At 40.9% G+C, this 19,773-nt stretch overlaps 2 protein-coding genes across 7 annotated transcripts in view; one reads left to right on the top strand and one right to left on the bottom strand.

Annotated features, from left to right (window-relative positions):
• LOC147584121 (sperm-associated acrosin inhibitor-like) overlaps window positions 1–19,773 on the top strand; it is a 117,021-nt gene that overhangs the window by 54,216 nt on the left and 43,032 nt on the right. The gene's annotated exons all lie outside the window — the stretch shown is intronic.
• On the bottom strand, window positions 4,173–8,597 carry SPINK7 (serine peptidase inhibitor Kazal type 7). The gene is made up of 4 exons (XM_025924969.2): window positions 8,424–8,597; window positions 6,881–6,906; window positions 6,051–6,175; window positions 4,173–4,452 (listed from the first exon to the last, which is right to left on the bottom strand). The coding sequence occupies exons 1-4, from the start codon at window positions 8,482–8,484 to the stop codon at window positions 4,407–4,409; spliced, it is 258 nt and encodes an 85-aa protein (XP_025780754.1). The 5' UTR covers window positions 8,485–8,597; the 3' UTR covers window positions 4,173–4,406.

Here is a 19,773-nt window from a genome sequence, read left to right as displayed (position 1 = left end):
ATACATAAATTCATGTACTCTTATATGTTCACATTGTACATTTGCCTTTTCACTTTCTAGTATCAATTTCTACGGAACTGAAATGTTCCCATTTATCTCAAACCAAGAAAAAAAACAACCCAGAATGTTTGCTGATCCTGGGCCTTTACTTCCAACATGCCAAACACATTTCCAAGAATGTGGTCTGTGTTTTGGGCCTGGGTAAATAAATGTTGGAGAAGGAAGGCATACCGGTCGTAATCAACCCTTTCATTTCTGTAGGACTTTTCAGTTTACAAAGCGTGTTTGCATGCATATGTCATCTGACTGTCACAATATACAGGTTAAATTAGGGTTTATTATTCTCTTGATTTTGTCAGTAAGGAAAGTGCTATCACACACATGAATGACCAACCCACGGCCACACCCACCAGTGAAAGTTCAGGTTTGCATAAACACATAAGTCTCCTGTCCCAAGTTTTGTTGTGTTCTCCTGAGCTGTTTGGTGAAGTTGTATAATGAAGACAGAGAGGATGAGGACGCCAAAGACCTCAGTGATGCAAATGCTGATGAGTACACAGAGAAGCAAGTAAAACTGAATAAAATCAGTTTCTCTTCCAGGTCTAAACTTGGAGAGATAAAAATTTAAAAATAAACCTCCTTTACATTTGCGTTTATGGTTATCAGCTTCCCTGTGGCAAAGATTTACTTTCCCTGGCAGGGAAAAAGGGAAAGAAAGGAAATTAATTACATATGTGACAGTAAGATATACATATATTTAGTCCATTGACGTTAACTAGCTTACGATGAAAACCAAAGTCTTCATTGCCAATATCACACTTCAGTGGGAGAGAATTTTAACCATTTCTATTCTAAGGTTGCTACCATAATAATTCTCAATAGTATACTTGTAACCCTGTTTCTTGATTTATTAACTAAAAAGAGTTACTTATTGACCCCCATCTATGAAGGAAAATTGTTAATTTACATTACCTTCCCATCTTTAGTTCTTCCCAATTTTTGATGACTATATCATGACTTTTAGCTCTTCCCAATTTTTCATGAGTATATCACGACTTTTCAGTCTTCATATTACCTTTATAACTTTAAATAATATATTTTAGTCACTTTCTATTATTCTCATCCTTAGATAACATCTCGTAATTCTGCAAGAAAATTACTTGCCTCTACACACTTCCCCCAGCCAACTTTTTTCTCTAAAGATTTGTCACCTCTATGTTAATTTTTACATTTCATACATTAAAAATATACTCATTCCGTTCTGTATACCGTAATTCATTCTACTACCAGTTAACCATAGATTGATTCTAAAATTTGAAGAGCAATAACTGTTTTTAAACATCATTTATAAATATTGAAAGGATTTTACAGACGTATCAATTGTAGGCCAAACCTAGACTTCAAATTAAGAAAGATCAGAAACCTCCTTTTAGGAGGTAAGTTTTGGTGAATGTTGGCAGAAGAGGGGGCAGTGTCATCAACGGTTAGCATCTGCTTTGGATGCAGTATAGACTGAAGAACTAATGCGGCTCAGGTCTGCAATAAAGCGAGATGTTTCCTAACTTTCTTTATGCAGTGTGGTGTGTAGAACAGACGCTAGTTAGACCCTGAGCAAGCAGAACCATCCACCATTCCCGGTTTTGCAATTCTGCCCATCATTTTACTTTGGGAGCTTCTTTTATATCACCTGAAAAGTTTGGCTGATAACGTTTACCTTATGATGTTATGTGGGGATTAAACGAGACAGAAAATATGAAAGTATTTTGTGAACTCTAAGTGCTTTATAGATGTTATTATACACTGGGTCATTTCATGGTAGAAGGAATTTGATTCTCAAGAGTATTGAGGTATAATGGATGAAATTCTGGAAACACTGTTTGGGCCCTGGACTGGGAGTAGCAAATCTGGGTTCTCGTCCTCGTCTTCCATGTGAACAATGAGACATTTCCAATTTTGGGAATTCAGAGTTTCCATCCATAAAATGAGGTGGTTGACTGGCTCTCTTTCATCCTTGACGATCAGGAATTCTAGTGTAGGTGTGTATTTGCCCACATTTTGTATCATGGTTTTGTTGATATGTTTCCCTGACCTTCATGTACAGTTGGCAGGGATTGTCGTAGGTTTTTCTATCTGTACCATACGCCAGGGTGAAGACGAGCTCATGGGGTAGGGGTATGCCCATGCCTTGGTCTTTATCACAATCCATCTTCAAGGAGAAGGGAGCTTTTGTGTACTCAGAAATGAGCTTCTGAGGATTCAGGTCAGCCGAGAAGTTGTGAGTGAGATCGGAGGAAGAATGGGAAGGACTGAGGTAGCCAAAAACTTGATAGCAGCAGAGGAGAAAGGGGTGAGGCAAATGGAGAAATACAGAAATCAAGGCTCCTAAGAAGGTAGAAGCAACTGAAGATACGTGAGAAAGATTGGTGAGGAACACCAGGAAAATGCAGGTGTTTGTTTAAGACAGAGCAAACAGTGTTAGATGCAGGGATAAATCAAAACTGGGAGAAGAAAACAAGAGAAGCTGAGGATATGAGAAGGTGGGAGGAACTGGCATGATGAGAAGAGCAGCACAGACTGGGAGACTGAGGAGGGGTGTGCCACTCAGGTGAGGGGATGCTCTACACACACCAGCAGGTGTGAGCAGTTCAGGAGAGGATCACACCGGTGTGGGAGGGAGCTCAGAACCGGGAGGTGAGAGCTGCTGAAGGTGGCAAGCAACTCAAGAGAGCTAAGCCAGCAAGCCCATCTGACCACCTGTTCTAGGCCCTTCACTGTCCAGATCACGACTTCTCCCTATCTGCTACTTTTACTTCAGCAGCTCTGTTTTTTTCTGAGATACTTCCCTATCCTTGCTCTTCTTCACGGTCTCCATAGTTGACTTGACCATGATCTGGCTTGGCTTTAACTTTGAACTTGACGTTGAACTTGACTCTGGTTCAGACCCATATTTTATCCCAATCATCTCGACCATGTTACGTGTGTCATGATCATGGGGACAGAGTCTGTACTTAATGTGAGTATATAGCAATTTAGAGGTAGAATATAAAGGCGGGAGTCAACTGCTTATAAGCCTTTTTTATACCACTTTTATGGAGTCACCATAACTATGAATTCCCTCTCTACTTGAGTTTGTAAGGAGATAAGGTTTCCAAAGGCCTCCTTTTATCTTTAGGGCAGCCTATAGGTGGTGGGCAGGACTATCCTCTTTCAATCTCTGGGCCAAGAATAGTTCTGGAGCAAGTGAGGGAAGAAGTGAACATGGGGAGGAGAAAATGAGCCATGAAAGTACACCAAGGCCCAAACTAGGTCACTAATATTTTGTGAGCTACGCGTAGCACTGAGACTTCCTCAAAGCCTCTGTGGAAAGAACTCCAGCTTCACCACTTGGAGGGAATTATATATCTCTGTATTTAAAGGAAAAATGCACAACTTGCCAATACTGTCAATGTTGTCTTGGTACACAGCGGTATCTACATATTATAGATATGGAAGACAGGTGTTAGAGAGGAGCTCAAGCCATGTCGTAGTCAGTGCCAGGGATGTTCTATTAAGGAGACAGTAGGAGGTTAGCAAGGTGAGAGACAGGAAAAGAGAAATTATTGAATGCTCATGGAAAGAAATGGGCAGCAAAGTCTTCCCTCCGGGGATGACATCTCTCTTTTTTTTTTTTTTTAATGTTTATTTATTTATTTTGAGAGAGAGAGTGAGGAGAGGCAGAGAAAGAGGGTAAGAGAGAATCCCAAGCAGGCTCTGCGCTGACAGCATGGGGCTCCATCTCATGAACCGTGAGATCATGACCTGAACTGAAATCAAGAGTCAGACACTTAACAGACTGAGCCACCCAGGCACCCCATCAGGGATGACTTGTTACAACGAAGGAGTCTTCCTTCTGAGGCACTTTGGAAAAGAGACTAATATAAAGGACCAGTATGGTCCACAGACTAGTTCCCAGTGACAGGTACTGATTAAGGAAAGTAAAGATTCCAGGAGAGGGTAAGATGTTCACTGGTCTGTGTGTGTGGGTGGGTGTGCGTGCGTGTGCGTGGGTCTTTTGGAAGTCACTTGGAATTCTTCATACAGGATTTTCTCCTAAAGGAGATTTATGTGTTCTTCAGTTTTATTTTTAAACTGATATGTGACATCCCAATCTAAGAAACAAATACAAGCAGAAGTAAAGGTAAACTATGTAAGGAGATTCTTTTACTGAGGTACAAAAGGAGGCCCGGAAATCAGTGAGGCATGAGGAGGACCGCAACAATTTTCTCTGCCCAGCAAAGATGCGTCGCATTCCGTCTCTGCCCTTACCCAGGGCCCTGGCTGAGGTGAGGGAGAGGGCAGTCAGAGCCCAGGGAAGATGAAGGTGATGGTGAAGATGTCATCGCTCTGTATCCATGTCTGCGGGGAAGTTAGCATGCTCCTTCATGAAGAAACTGAACTTTTCCGTTACTTTTCCTATGAGAAAACACACAAGATTCATTAAGCAAGAGGAAATGTTATATAATGTTAGAGCCAAAAGGAACTATAGAAATTATGAGGCAGAACTTAATGTTACAGATGAGGAAACTGAATCCCTGAAAAGGAATGTCCCTGCCACAGGCAGTTTCTGACAGAAGCCAAGTTTCCCTAGTCCAGTGATACATCCAGCCTACCCACGGCCCCCACTGACCCCAGAGCCTGGGGTTACCCTGCATCTTACAAAGAAGGAGGGCTTCTGACAAGGGGAGTTGAGGTGGCCTGCCCCTCAGCTTTTCTTGCTCAGCAAGGCCTGTGATGAAGCTGGATCCTGCAGTGGTAAGAACTGCCACCACATGTCCCCTTCAGTGTCCTTGAACGCAAGCTAGTTGCTAGGCCAAAGGCCCAATATGTGTGCATCTTCTCTCTTCTGAAGATTCCCTCTTCCTGAGTAGAAATAAAGATGCAGACATACCTTTGTGGGCTAGAGGCCTCACCTGCTATTCCAACTTGTGAGATAATCATGGAGATGAAAAATATTAAGATTGAAGATGGATGGCCAAAATCCAGTGGTCTAAAAAGACTTAACAATGAGCAGAGCGGACTTTGTGTAAGGGAATAAATTCTTAGGTGCCTGTTTTGCATTAAAGAAGTGGCAACTACCTAGTTATATTGCCTTCAAAAATACCATGCAGGCTAAACGAAATACCTAAACAAAACATGCCCGTGGGACCCAGGTGGAAGCACCGAGAGCTGCATTCCCCTCTTTTACATAAAAGAAAAAAAATTGCCACAGCCTTATTCCCCTTCTCCCCCTTAAGGCTACAGATAGAGCTGCTAGGAATTTGAGGAGCGGAAAGGCTTTCCAGCCAGTTTGTCTAAGAATCAAGCAGTATGGCCATAAGTCTCTTAGAAGTCATGTGGGATTGGGGCGCCTGGGTGGCACAGTCGGTTAAGCGTCCGACTTCAGCCAGGTCACGATCTCGCGGTCCGTGAGTTCGAGCCCCGCGTCGGGCCCTGGGCTGATGGCTCGGAGCCTGGAGCCTGTTTCCGATTCTGTGTCTCCCTCCCTCTCTCTGCCCCTCCCCCATTCATGCTCTGTCTCTCTCTGTCCCCAAAAAAATAAACGTTGAAAAAAAAAATTAAAAAAAAAAAAAAGTCACGTGGGATAGTGGGTTTCAATGATTTCTTAGTGTGGGGTTTAAGAACCTTCTCTCTAACAAAATACTGTGTGGAACCCCATTACCGAAAACAGCCAAAAGCTGAACTTGGGGTTGGAGATCACCCCCAAATGATCCCCTTAGCTCCTCTGGTGACTCTGGTGCCTCTGTAGAACCTCTAGGCTCCTGGCCTTATTGGACTCCCTCAACTGAGACAGGAATTGGCAGTTGGGGGATGGATGGAAGGAGTTCAAGCTGGCAGAGCAGGGGGCCAAGCCTAGCCTGACCACAAGACAGCCAGTTTTCTCTCTCTCCCAGATGCTTCTGGGTGGGAATAAGCACAGCTTATGGAGAGTGAAACAGGCTCATAGAAAGAGGAGAAGTTTGCTGTGGAGGACACTGGCCGCAGCTTCTTTTTTCTTCCCATGGGGTACTCACAAATTCTCAGTGCATAGGTGGCATTCATTCCCATAGGTGATGTAATCAGAACCACAGACAGGCAGGTACGTGATGGGGCAGGGGATGGCCACCACTGGGTACTTCTTGTAAATGCTGCAGTCCCCCTGTGTTGGACACAAGAGAATGTCCTGCTGTTTTTGGGCCCCCAAGCTAGGCTACGCTGGCCTCTGTTGGGCAGGAGGCAGAATACCATCCTGGGAATCCCAGATCAGATATTCTGATGCTCCTATGGCTACTTCTGTTAGTAATAATATTACCACCATGACAAATACTCGTACTGCTATCACCACTTCTGTGACTGCTAGGATCGTCTGCTATTATTAATTCCTGAGAATTTCCATGCTAGGCATTAACCTTGAATTGTACATGAGTTTTGTTTGTTTGTTTTGTTTACTGAATAAGGTAGGCTGTTTATAGATGGGGGGAAATTATGGCTTCAAAACAAAGAACTTGTATAACATAAACGCAGTTAATAATGGGTTTGGGATTTGAATCTAGAGACCACCCAATTAACCAAGGTAACTGCCCTGCCTCTCACATGTCGCCCTTTCCATGAAGACTTTACCAGTCTCTCAGCTGGAAGTCATCTCTCTCTCCCTTAACTTGGGATTTTTTTTTTTAGGCTACAGTTATTTATATGTATATCCCATTGCTTCAACTGCCTTCTGGAGAGCAGAGTTTTTAATCTGTGTCTGCCTCCCCCTTCTGCCCCCCAAACACGCTGAATTAATTCTACATATATATTGCAAAAATGTTTGTTGACTACATGTCAATGGAAATTGAAATTAAACGTAATTCAATATACTCACTTTTGTTAAAGATAGGCTAGCAGCTTCTGAAAGAGAGTTAGAGATGGAAACGTTAAAAATAAAGCAAAGTCTTGAAGTCTCATTGATTAATGTAAAATCGGGCCTATAGATTAAGACTCTGTATTTGCTATGGCAAGAAACCTCAGCGCACGCTTTGTTCTTATATAAAACTCCAGCTGTTTGCTGAAGAAGCCAAATGGCCAATAAGGTAAGCCCTTTATTCAGTCAAGAGAATTAGCCAGTTTCTTCCCTTTATTGACCACGAGATATTTTCTGGAGCTCATGATGATGGTTCAAAGTCAGATAGCAATAGAAGGTATTGCAGTCACCCCTTCTAAGAGCATGAAGTGCTGCCATCATTGATATTCTCGCCTCCAAAGTGACATAAAAAAATGTAACGGAGGGGCGCCTGGGTGGCTCAGTTGGTTAAGCGGCCGACTTTGGCTCAGGTCATGATCTCGCGATCCGTGAGTTCGAGCCCCGCGTCGGGCTCTGTGCTGACAGCTCAGAGCCTGGAGCCCGTTTCAGATTCTGTGTCTCCCTCTCTCTCTGCCCCTCCCCTGTTCATGCTCTGTCTCTCTCTGTCTCAAAAATAAATAAACGTTAAAAAAAAAATTAAAAAAAAAATGTAACGGAGAGGTGCCTGGGGGGGTTCAGTCGGTTAAGCATCCAACTCTTGATTTCGGCTCATGTCATGATCTCCTGGTTCATGAGCTCGAGCCCCGCGTTGAGCTCTGCACTGACAGTGCAAATTAGGATTCTCTCTCTCCCTCTCTTTCTGCCTCCCCCCCCCATTAATAAATAAACATTAAAAAAGAAATGGAATGGAATATTGTTAAGGTGTTAGAATCTTAATTTATTTAAATAATTTTCACCATATAAAAGTCTAATTGTCGACTCCTGGGCTTTGGAGAATTGGGTTTTATTTTGATCCTCCTGGACTGATTTGGAGAGATATCCAAGTTTTTCTGTGTTGCTACACTGAGGAATCGTATCTAATAACACCAACCACTTCCAGTGTTCTTATGAAATTAGGTAGACTTATGAAGAAATTCTTTTTTTTTTTTTTTTTTTTATGATTCCATGGATGAAAATAAAAAATCCTTAAAAGCAAAGACCCTGGAACCAAATCCCCCAATACCAGCTAGTACACAAGATCCTCCCTTCCCAGGCCAGGGCTGTTTGTGTTAAAAACCAGTACACTTTATCTTTTTTGATATTTATTGATTGATTTTGAGAGAGAGGGAGAAAGAGCACAGGTGGGGAAGGGACGGTGAGAGGGGGGTAGAGAGAGAGAGAATCCCAAGCAGGCTCCGTGCTGCCAGCTCAGAGCCCAACGCGGGGCTCGAACTCGCAAACCATGAGATTGTGACCTGAACCCAAATCAAGAACCAGCCGCTTAACCAACTGAGCCACCCAGGTGCTCCACAAACCAGTACGCTCTAAATCCACATGACCAGACATTTCTCTCAAATGCTGAGAAGGGGTTATTTGAGAAGACACGCTTAATGACTCTACAGGGTACTCTCTACCCTTAACTCACCTGAGCTGCTGAAGAAATGGATCACTGTGCAGAACAGGAGCAAACCCCCAATGATCTTCATGGTGGAGACGGCTGTGATGCGGACTCTCTCTAGGCTGTCACACCCGCTACATCAGCCATACCCCAGGGAAGGGGTCATGTTTATATGCCAATGCTTGGTTTCTCCACCTTTCCTGTGAGGTCACCCAGAGTCAGTGCTGGCTTCGAGAGGCTCTCAAAGCACAACGTCACACCCTGGGTGGTTGCGGTTCTTGTCACTTAATTGCTACTTAATACCTGAGTGACAAATTGATTATTTGAGGTGAGAAGAATTTTCCTGTCTGCACCAGAGGTGGGGACTGTTATTTAGAATTCTAAACTTCACATAGTAGAAGAAATTAAGTACAGGCTGCTTGGCCTGGTGATGAAATAAGTTAAAACATCAAACTTTTTTTCACCAAATAAAGAATATTAGACTCAGATTAAACTGATCACACTTAGTTTTATATTTTGCATCCTCAGAAAATACTGATTATTTTTGAAGAAATGAACATCATAATTAGAGTTTCATACATGGTAGTTAGAATATGGAATGTGAGCTTCAGAACAACTCATTGAGGAAGGAATTCTTATTACCCTAATTTTACCAGTGAGTAAGTTGAGACTCAGAGTATTTAAGTAATCCTCACGAGATCATGAAACTAATTAATGGGGAAGCCTATGATGAGTTCAGTAATGGAAAAGGAGAGAAGCGAATGCCCTAATAAAGAGGGTTCCTTATGAGTTTTATTGTTTGCTATGAACATCTGAAGAGAATGAATACTGAGAAAAAGCCATTATGTTTCAAGAATGGGTGTCTTTGTTGAGGTTTGAAAATGCATTTAGCAAAGGGAAATGAGAATGGGTTCAAAGGGAGATGAGGATGAAGTAGAGAATAGCACTATAATGTTTTTTGGACATTTGATAATCAAAGAGAGGAGGGGAGTGGAAGAAGCCAAAGCTTCAGTGAAGTCTAGGGAACACTGAACATGCCTCATAGCCAAAGGAAGAAGAAGGAATTTAAGATAGATGGTGGAGGGTGGCTAATTGGAGCAGGATAGAGAAGTAGTAAATAAGGTTAAGAACACAAGGTGAAACACCATTCCCTCTGTCATAGGAGAGAAGAGCAGGTAAATGTAGAGACATATTTCAAAGGGAGAGGAAGAAAGATGAAAGGGTACCCATTGTAAGGTTGGCTCAGACTGTTAAATTCTGGAGTTACCGTTTGCAGAAAAAACTGTGTTGGTCTGGAAGCTGGAGAAGGATGGAGAGGCTTGGTACAGACGTCAATGGGAGAATGTCAGACGGTCAACAATGGATATAAAAATTAATGGCCACTGGGGCACCTGGGTGGTCCATTCGGTTAAGCGTCCGACTTCGGCTCAGGTCATGATCTCACAGTCTGTGAGTTTGAGCCCCACGTCAGGCTCTGTGCTGACAGCTCAGAGCCTGGAGCTTGCTTCGGATTCTGTGTCTCCCTCCCTCTCTGCGCCTCCCCTGTTCATGCTCTGTCTCTCTCTGTCTCAAAAATAAAAACATTACAAAAAAAAGTAAAAAAAAATTAATGGCCACTGAACAACACTAGCACTAGATTTTTGCAGCACTAGATTTTGTCTCCCAAAATATGTTACAACACTGAGAAATGAAAAAAAAAAAATGACTTTCTGTATAGGAAGTGTGTACGTCAGAGACTGGAGGGGAACCATAAAGAGGGACATAGGCCCGGGAGAAAGTCAAGTGTTCAAGAAGGTTCTGATAGACTATGCAAGATGTGAGCAGTTACGAATTTAGAGGTCACAGTTCAGAATACGTGTGAACTTAGTAGTAGCAGTAGGCGTAGGAAATATGAACAATTGTTTACGGAGGCTATGGCTAGTGGGCAAAATGTCAAATTAATTTCTCAGGGGTGGGGCTGACATAATAATCCTCAAGGGTGTATCCAGATATAAAGCAGATAAAAGATTGGTGAAAAAAAGAGTTCTTTGGATTTAAAAAGGTCAGGAAAAGTGAGATAAAATGATCAGACATGGGTTGCTTTGGTTTGGACAGCTGCTTACAGGAAGAAGAAAATTTTAAGTTGTACAATGAGCCATGAATTATAGAGGGAGGATCCTTTGAAGGTGAAAGATGAAGGCCAAGAAGACAAAAAGCAGTCCCTTTAGGCTCAGGGAAGTTTCTTTATTCCTCCTGACTTTCCTGTAAGGGGAGGGGAAACTTGAGGCCTTGTCAGACTATGACCATGGCTCCATGTTAGGGAAGGCAAGGTAGGACTAATGCAGAAAAACATAAAAATAAAACAAGAGAAAAATTTGAGAATATTAGGGCTCTTTCCCCAGTGGATTTAAGGAATCACAGAGAAGAGAAATGTGACCCATTAGAAGGTTAGTGAACAGTGGTAGAATTCATTTGGATCAGGACCTGAATAAAGAGTTTCTGGGTCAGTTAGCTGCAGGGAACTAAGCAAGCCAGCACCATGGCTGGGCAGTAATCCAGGTATAGAATAATGGCTGTAGGAAGGGAAAGGTACAATAAGAAAATTAACCACATGTTGTGTACTTGCTATGTGCTAGAACTGTTGTTACACCTGGTATATGCACTATCTAACTTAAAATAATCTTATGATCTGTGTGGTTATTTGTCCTGGTATTTAGCTGAGGCAACAGGGACTTTGAGACATACCTAGTTTCAGGTTAAAAGCCAATGTTTTTTAATCACTCTGGTGTATGGCCTTTAAATGTAAATCTAAGACAAATCAAAGACAAGTTGGAAATTGGAATAATAGGAGTGAAGCTGATAAAATCAGAGCAGTTAGGAACAGCAGCTAATGTTTAAATGAGCAGGCAGAAGGAGCTAAGTGCTGGATCAGAGTACATGGCCTTTTCATGTGTGAGGATCAGATGGAAAGAAGGAGGGTTCCAGGGGGGACAGGGAACCTCTAGAGTCAAGGGACAAGGGTTCCTTCTCTGTCGCCTCATCCTCATCTAGCCAAGGTGCAATGCTGTGACAGTCCCTTTTCTACTTTTTGCTTTCTGCTTCTCTCACATCTAGTGACGTTAACCTAGGTGGGGTTTCAGGTTTTCAAGTAAAACCCTTCCTTGAAACACTAATATGTACAACTGATAAATAGAGCTGAGGATGGGAGGTAGGTGAGAAGCACTTGGGACTCTACTATTTAATTCTGTATTTTCCTCCTAATTGCTGCATCAACCCATTTCTAATCCCCCGACTCCACCCTTCTTGGCATCCATCACAGGCTCCACCCAATACCCTTAAGGCCTTCTTGGGATAGTTTTAAAATCAATGACCTAGATTTGGGAGGACCAGTTCTTGCCTCTTGTCTGCCCTCCTCTCCCTTCCCTGTGTGGCTCCTTCACATCCTAGCTCTTTTTCTCCATCTCCCTCTCCTCCCTCTCCTCCTCCTCCTCCTTTGTCCCCCTCTCTCCCTCCTCCTTTCCCCTCCTTCTCCTGCTTCTGCTTCTCCTCCTCCTCCTTTCTCCTCCTCCTCCTTCTTTTTCTCTTTTTTTCTCCTTCTTCTCTTTCTCCTTCCCTTCTCCTCTTCCTCCCTCCTCTTCCTCCTCCTCCTCCTCCTCCTTCTTCTTCTATGTAGCCCTCACTGTGTTCATGCCCTTTTGTGCACTGGGGCACAGTGACATAGAGATCTGGCTATTTGCATTTTGATCTTGTGTCTGGCAGGACCTTGTTCCTTGCTTCTCATGGGAACAGGGAGTTATCACATCCAAGGATCCTGTGCTTTGGTTCTCTTTAATTTCCTTTGAATTGATGAGGTCAGATAGTTTTGATTATGGGACAAGATGGTGTGAATGAAAAGTAGCAACTCTTTTTCCTGTTGGTTCATGTTGCTCCTAGGTTATCTCATGCTATCTGGATTTAGATTTTACACACACATGGAGTTTCCAGCTCCTATTGACAAAATCGTGTCTACTGTGCTCAGTGCCAAAGGGAACACTATTTCTTTTGGGAAGATCCACAATGAACTTTATTTTATTAAAGCCTCTATTAAAATTTCTGCATTACTCTAACTCAATTTTATTCAAACTTAATTCTCCATAGTTATTATTTTACAAACATTAGATAACATCTAACGAGATGTTAGAGTTTTCTTCAACACTGAGAACTAAGAATTTACTCCAATTTCGTATAAAGTCATGATGTCCAATATAAAGATTTGTTACCAAAGAAGATCACTGAATTTTTGTTCTGTTTGGACTGCTCAGGAGTTCTTTATCATATTGAATAGAACTCCACTTCTATAGGACTTTCTAATTCTTTATAGTGGAGTCTAATAGAATGAATCTGCTTTCTCTTTCCAAGTGTATCCCTCCAGATTTGCAAAGGCAGCTTTGGAGGAACTACTCAAAGTCTTTTCTCCCCAAATGATACAGATCAACTTCTTTAATGATTCCTTTACAGTATATAATCCCTTCAGTCCTCCATACCCCGACATATTAATGTTGCATTACTTAATAACAGTGAAACACGAGTCATAATCACACTCACCTTTTCTGCTTGCTATTCCAGTCACTATTATCCTCACTGGAGATACAGAGATAAATAAGGCAGACAAAGACACTACTTCTTAGAACTTATTTTCTTATATAGTAAAATAAGGAAACTAATAAATAATATAGAAAGATGATTTCATATTTTGACAAGTATTTCAAAGAAACCGTATCATCGTGTTGGAATAGTGAGTAGTATGGAAATAGGGAACAAATTACAATGAGTGATTAGAGAAGGCTTCTGAGGATCTGAATGATGAGGGCAGACACCTGAATGATGACAAGGACCCATTCTGGGAAAGCCAGGGAAACAATGGCTGCAGAGAGAAGAGCTAGAGATGGCTGCAGGCAACATCAAGCCCATTGAAGGATTCCATTTTCTCCAATTCCAGGATTACATAAAATGGCTGCTTTTTCCTTGAAGCATTCAACATGTAAATCATTCAGGCTCTAGCCCGTGTCTTCTGCGATTAGACCACACGACTTGATTTGCGCTGAATTCTATGTAAGCTAGAATTACAAAACTCTTGAATCTGTTTTTTTCTTCTTTAGCTGGTCTTTTCTCCACGAATCCCTCTTCTTATTAGTTCCTATTACAAACTTTCCTTCTCGTGACTTCACTTGGAGTCTGCGTCTAGGGGTTTATGGTCTCAAACATTCATTTAGTGTCTACCTGTTGAACTCCTATGCCTCCCTTGTTATTATATGACCTTGTTTTATTCATTTTCATCACAGAATTCATTGTTACCTGATATTTCCTGTTCCTTAATTTGTATATTACTCATCTCTCATCACTGGGATGTGGGTTCCACAAGAACAGGATCTTGCCTACCTTGTTTGTTTGCCTCTACTGGCCTCAAGTTCGGTCCCTTGCAGAATAAGAACTACTCCCCAAGTAATTACTAAATTAATGGTTTTAAGATTCCACGTTATTAGTCACAGGTAGAGTAACAACAGAATTCATCCAGCATTGGGGAGAAATCATCTGGTTTACATCAGTGAATTTAGAAAGAAATAAAGCATACCTCATTGGAACTTAGATGCAATTCATCATTTTAGGTTGCATTTAACTTCAATAAGAAGAGGAAACTGTGAAATGTTTAACACAGTGTCTGTCCTCCACCTTGTTTCCTCTATGACTCAGAATCCTCCTTTCAGTTGAAATCACAGTTGTCTGATGGAACAAGGGCCCCTCTGCACAGCTCCCTTGGGTGGAAAAGGCCAGAGGATAAAGGTACCCATTAGAGCTGAAAGAGAGCCTCTGCCTGATTCTTAGCTGCTACCTTGTAGTGCCCATAAATCTAGAAAAAGATTTATCAGCTAAGCAAAAGTCTCTATGACTTAAGGTTATACCTACATTCTTTAAGATGGTTACTACCTAAATGTAGCATGTCAGGATCAGATGGCCAGGCTAGCAGGAAATAACTATGTCCACATCTTGTTTCTCTTACCAAACTTGTCTCACTCTGGCTCTTCTGCCTAGAGGGTAATTAATTTCCATTTCTTAATTTTTATTTATTAAATAAATACATTTATTGTTCTCTTGTTCCATTTCTTTGGTTTGCTTTTTATTATTTTTGAAAGCAGAGATGGAAAGGTGAAATAACAAAACGATGTTAAATTACACAATATGTTCAAAATTAACAAGAGATCTGTATCTTAGGAGATTCTTTACTTTGAGTAAACAGAAAGACCAGAAACTATTTCCACAGCTCCAAAGAGAGTCACCCTAATGGGCCCTCCTGACCAGGGGTCCCGGGGAAGGGAGGAAGGATGATGTAAGATGCCAAAGGCCCTGTTGCCAGCAGAACTGAACTGTGTATTAGCTGGAAAGGTGACGGAGAAAGCAGAGCTGTGCGGACCCTTCCGGTTGAGGAACAACTGGTAGGTTTAAGGAGAAGAGTGAGGCTGACATCTAGTGGCAGCAATAGGTAATGGCACAGAGCGCACAGAAGCCGAAGGCTGATCACTGTTCTTTTTCATTTCCTCAGCCTCAAATACAGTAAGGGCTTCATCTCCCTGTGTTAGTCAAGATCTTTCAGCTATAAGTGACAGCTTGTAAGACGGATTAAACAAAAAAGAAAAAAGAATTTATTGACTGATGTAATAGGGACGACAGAATGGAGTAAGGATTAAAATTGCTACAACTCAGGGGTCGTATGGTATCCACTCTTCCTCTCAAAAACATACTTACCCCCCCAGAAGTTCTTGGTGCTCCTTCTTCCTCCTTCTCTTAGCACACGAGCATTTTTTTCCCTCTAATTAAAGTGAACTTCATTCATGAGTACGAAGTAGAAAGGCTCAAACAGCTATTTGTGTGTGTGTGTGTGTGTGTGTGTGTGTGTGTGTGTGTGTGTGTGTGTGATGTGTATTCGCTCATTGTTCAGGTGAGATTCATGGGGCACAGTAAGATCTTGCAGGTGAACCTGAAATTTGGGATGAGTTAATTCAGGAGCGTGTTAGGAATACCATTTGATGATGGACCTTAGACCCAAGCAAAATGAAAGCTCATTTTATTTATTTTTATTTATTTTTTTTTGAAAGCTCATTTTAAACAATCAGTACACAGAGATAAATGTCTACCACCTCTTTCATTATTATGCTTAATTGTAATAAATGTGACACTTGGTTCTCCATTAATTTGATTCCTTTGTTTTCAGTTTTGTTCCAAATTTGGCTGTAGCACAGACGTGTTGTTTGTTACATGCCCTCACATTCCGAAAGAAATAATTCTCAGAATTAAGTAGTGAAATGAATAAGCAAGTGTAGGACTCCATTACTTATTAGTCACATTTTCCATATTTATCAAATTTAATATGAGGACCAAATTCCCTAAAGAGAAGAGATTAAAAAAAAAAAAAGGAGGTTAGTATCATAAGGAAACTGGGTATTGCTTCACATTCTCTCATCTTCCCAATGTACCCCTGAGAAAGGGAGCCGCTTTGCAATTCCCTCTATACCCATCTCTTTTCCTGCCCGTCACCCCCCTTTCCTCTGTATCTTAATTATTCAAAGAGGTGTTCCGTGAAGTTTTTCAACAAAGAATCTTTCATCCCTTAACTCATTCCCATTTTGATACCTTTCCATTCAACATAGCAATGCTAGATTTTCTTTTTTACCAAGAAGTAAAAGATAATCATGGGAAGAGTGTGATCCATGGTCATTCATATAATTCGCCCTGTTCAAATTTTCAGTAGGTTTACACTGCTCACAGAATACAGTCTACTCTCCTTACTTGGGCCTATATTTTCCCCCAGAAAGCTAGCCTCTGCCTAACCTTCCACCCTTATGTATTACTGTTTCCTAAATACATAATGGGCATTTCAACATAATTTTTCTCCTTATTATTTCCCTAAAGACACGGCACATTTTCTCAATTTCAAATGTTTTCTCAAGCAGAGAGCCTTGGATAAGTTGCCCATTCTATTTCCTGTTGAATTTTTTCAAAGAACGCTGTACCCTTCGCTTCTTTCAAGAGACTCCCCACATTGACCCCTATCTCAGCTTTACCTTTGATGTATAGCTGATCTACTCGCCTGGTTAAGGGATTGCAGACATGTTAACTTGTAAGAGGCAAGCTGGTAATGGAGTGGGCCACTTTCATCATAACGGAGAGGTGGGGCTGTCTGAAATGTCTGAACTCCATTTGGACGGGCAGCTACTACTCGGCAGTTGTTGCTTATATTTTTCATGTGAAATCCTAGCTTACTATTAGCATAACCTTGACGTTTCAAAATACGTTGGAAATGTATATTTTTAGGTAAAATAAGATTTTTGAAATGCTGTCGACCACTTCAAGACTTACTAAAATACTGTTTTGATTGAACAAAATCAATGCTGTTTGTTGTTATCATGAATTTTCCTAGGCATATATTCATTTTGCCAAATGAGATTACAAACTTCCGAAGAGTCCGGGGTCTATTTCCTACAACTCTCTACTTTCTTGGTAGTTATTATATGGGTCCTGCACTGAGTAGCCTTGAGGGATTCTTCTAAGGATAGTGACTATAATTCTGTATCGATTCTGGCCAAAACTTGCACTCCTCTCTTTCTTTCTTTTCTTCCTTCCTTCCTTTCTTCCTTCCTTCCTTCCTTTCTTTCTTTCTTTTTCTTTCTTTCTTTCTTTCTTTCTTTCTTTCTTTCTTTCTTTCTTTTCTTTCTTTCTTCTTTGTTTTTCTTTCTTTCTTTTTGCTTCAAGTTTTTACTTAAGTTCCAGTTAGTTAACATATAGTGTAATATTATATTCAGGATTTTAATTTAGTTAATCATCACTTTCACGTAACACCCAGTGCTCATTACAAGTGCCCTCCTTAGTACCCGTCACCCATTTAGCCCATCCGTTACCCACCTCCTTCTCACAATCCTCAGTTTTTCTCTATAGGTAAGAAAGAGTCTCTTATGGTTTGCCTCTCCACCCGCACCCACCCCCCCGCTGCATATTCATCTGTTTCATTTCTTAAATTCCACATGAGTGAAATCATATGGTACTTGTCTTTCTCTGACTGAATTATTTCGCTTAACATACCACACTCTAGCTCCCTCCACGTTGTTGCAAATGGCAAGATTTCATTCTTTTTTTAATGTCTGAGTAATATTCCGTTGTGTGTATACACCACATTTTTTTTTTTAAATTTATTTATTGAGAGAGGGACAGAGAGAGAGAGAGAGAGAACGAGCAGAGAAGGGGCAGAGAGAGAGGGAGAGAGTGAGAATCCCAAGCAGGCTCCACGCTGTCAGCGCAGAGACCAATGCAGGCACGACCCCACAAACCATGAGATCATGACCTGAGCTGAAATCAAGAGTCAGACATTTAACTGACTGAGCTACTCAGGCGCCCTTCTTTAGCCATTCATCAGTCGATGGGCAGTGTGCTGTTGCCCTACTTTGGCTATTTGTTGATAATGCTGCTATAAACGTTGGAGCGCATGTACCCCTTTGAATTGGTATTTTTGTGATCTTTGGGCAAATACCTAGTAGTACAATGCTGGATTATAGGGTGGTTCTATTTTTAACTTTTTGAGAAAATTCCATGCAATTTTTTCAGAGTGCACCGGTTTTCTTTCCCACCAACAGTGTAAGAGGGTTCCCCTTCCTCTGCATCTTCGCTAACGACATCTGTTGTTCCCCGTGTGGTTCATTGGAGTCATTCTGACAAGTGTCATTTTGACAAGTGGATATCTCATTGTAGTTTTGATTTGTGCTTTCCTGGTGATAAGTGATGTTAAGCATCTTTTCATGTGTCTGTTGGCCATCTGGACGTCTTCTTTGGAAAAATGTCTATTCATGTCTTCTGCCCACTTCTTAACTGGATTATTTGTTTTTTGGGTGTTCAGTTTGATGGGGTGTTTTTTGTTTTGTTTTGTTTTGTTTTGTTTTTAGAGATTTTGGATCCTAACCTTTTATCAGCTATGCCACTTGCAAATTATCTTCTCCCATTCCAAAGGTTGCTTTATAGTTTGGTTGGTTGTTTCCTTCACTGTGCAGAAGATTTTTATCTTGATATAAGTACCGATAGTTCATTTTTGCTTTTGTTTCCCTTAACTCCGGAGCTGTATCTACTAAGAAGTTGCTACAGCTGATGCCAAAGAGGCTGCCGCCTGGGTTCTCCTCTAGGATTTTGATGGTTTTCCGTCTCATATTTAGGTCTTCTTCCATTTTGAATTTATTTTTGTGTATGGTGTAAGAAAGTGGTCCAGTTTGATTCTTTTACATGTTGCTGTCCAGTTTTCTGGACATCATTTGTCGAAGAGACTGTCTTTTTCCAATGGATATTCGCTCCTGCTTTGTTGAAGATTAGTTGACCATATAGCTATGAGTCCATTTCTGGGTCTTCTATTCTGTTCCATTGATCTATGTGTCTGTTTTTGTGCCAGTATCATGCTGTTTTGATCACGACAGCTTTATAATACAACTTGAAGCTCAGAATTGTGATGCCTCCAGATTTGCTTTTCTTTTTCAACATTTTTTTTTTTTTTTTTTTTTACTATTCAGGGTCTTTTGTGGTTTCATACAAATTTTAGTATTGTTTTTTCTACTTCTTTGAAAAATGCTGGTGTTATTTTGACAGGGATTGCATTAAATGTGTAGATTGCTTTGGGTAATATAAACATTTTAATAATATCTATTCTCCCAGTCCATGAACATGGAATATTTTTCCATTTCTTTGTATTGTCTTCAATTTCTTTCAGAAGTATTCTATAGTTTTCAGCTTACAGATCTTTTACGTCTTTGGTTAGGTTTATTCCCAGGTATCTTATGGGTTTTGGTGCAATTATGGATGGAATCAATTCCTCGATTTCTCTTTCTGCTGCTTCATTATTGGTGTATAGAAATGCAACAGATTTCTGCATTTTGATTTTGTACCCTGTAACTCTGCTGAATTCATGTATTAGTTCTAGCAACTTTTAGCTGGAGTCTTTAAGGTTTCCTACATGGAGTCTCATGTCATCTGCAAATAGTGAAAGTTTAACTTCTTTTGGGCTGATTTGGAGGACTTTTATTTCTTTGTATTATTTGATTACTGAGGCTAGGGCTTCCAGTACAATGTTAAATAATAATGGTGAGAGTGGACATCCTTGTCTCGTTCCTGACAGTAGGGAAAAGTCTCTCAATTTTTCCCCATTAAGGACAATATTAGCTGTGGATCTTTCGTATTTGGCCTTTATGATGTGAGGTAAGTTCCTTCTAGCCTTGCTTTCTTGAGGGTTTTTATAAAAAATGGATGCTGTATTTTGTCAAATTGTTTTTTTCTGCATCTATTGAGAGAATCATATAGTTCTTATCTTTTCTTTTATTAATGTGGTGCATCACAT

The sequence above is a fragment of the Puma concolor genome, chromosome A1 (assembly GCF_028749965.1).
Source record: "Puma concolor isolate L17-30 chromosome A1, mPumCon1.1.hap2, whole genome shotgun sequence".
In the NCBI taxonomy this organism is placed as follows: domain Eukaryota; kingdom Metazoa; phylum Chordata; class Mammalia; order Carnivora; family Felidae; genus Puma; species Puma concolor.
The sequence above is the reverse complement of the archived record's forward strand: the minus strand, read 5'-3'. Positions and strand labels throughout refer to the sequence as shown.

Bases quoted from the DNA above. Each gene is read 5' to 3' on its own strand.
- SPINK7 (XM_025924969.2), bottom strand. From the start codon at position 8,484: ATGAAGATCATTGGGGGTTTGCTCCTGTTCTGCACAGTGATCCATTTC. The intron at 6,907-8,423 runs GTGAGTTAAGGG...ACTCTCTTTCAG, and splicing joins CCATTTCTTCAGCAGCTCAG to AAGCTGCTAGCCTATCTTTA. The intron at 4,453-6,050 runs GTGAGTACCCCA...GTTTTCTCATAG, and splicing joins CACCTATGCACTGAGAATTT to GAAAAGTAACGGAAAAGTTC.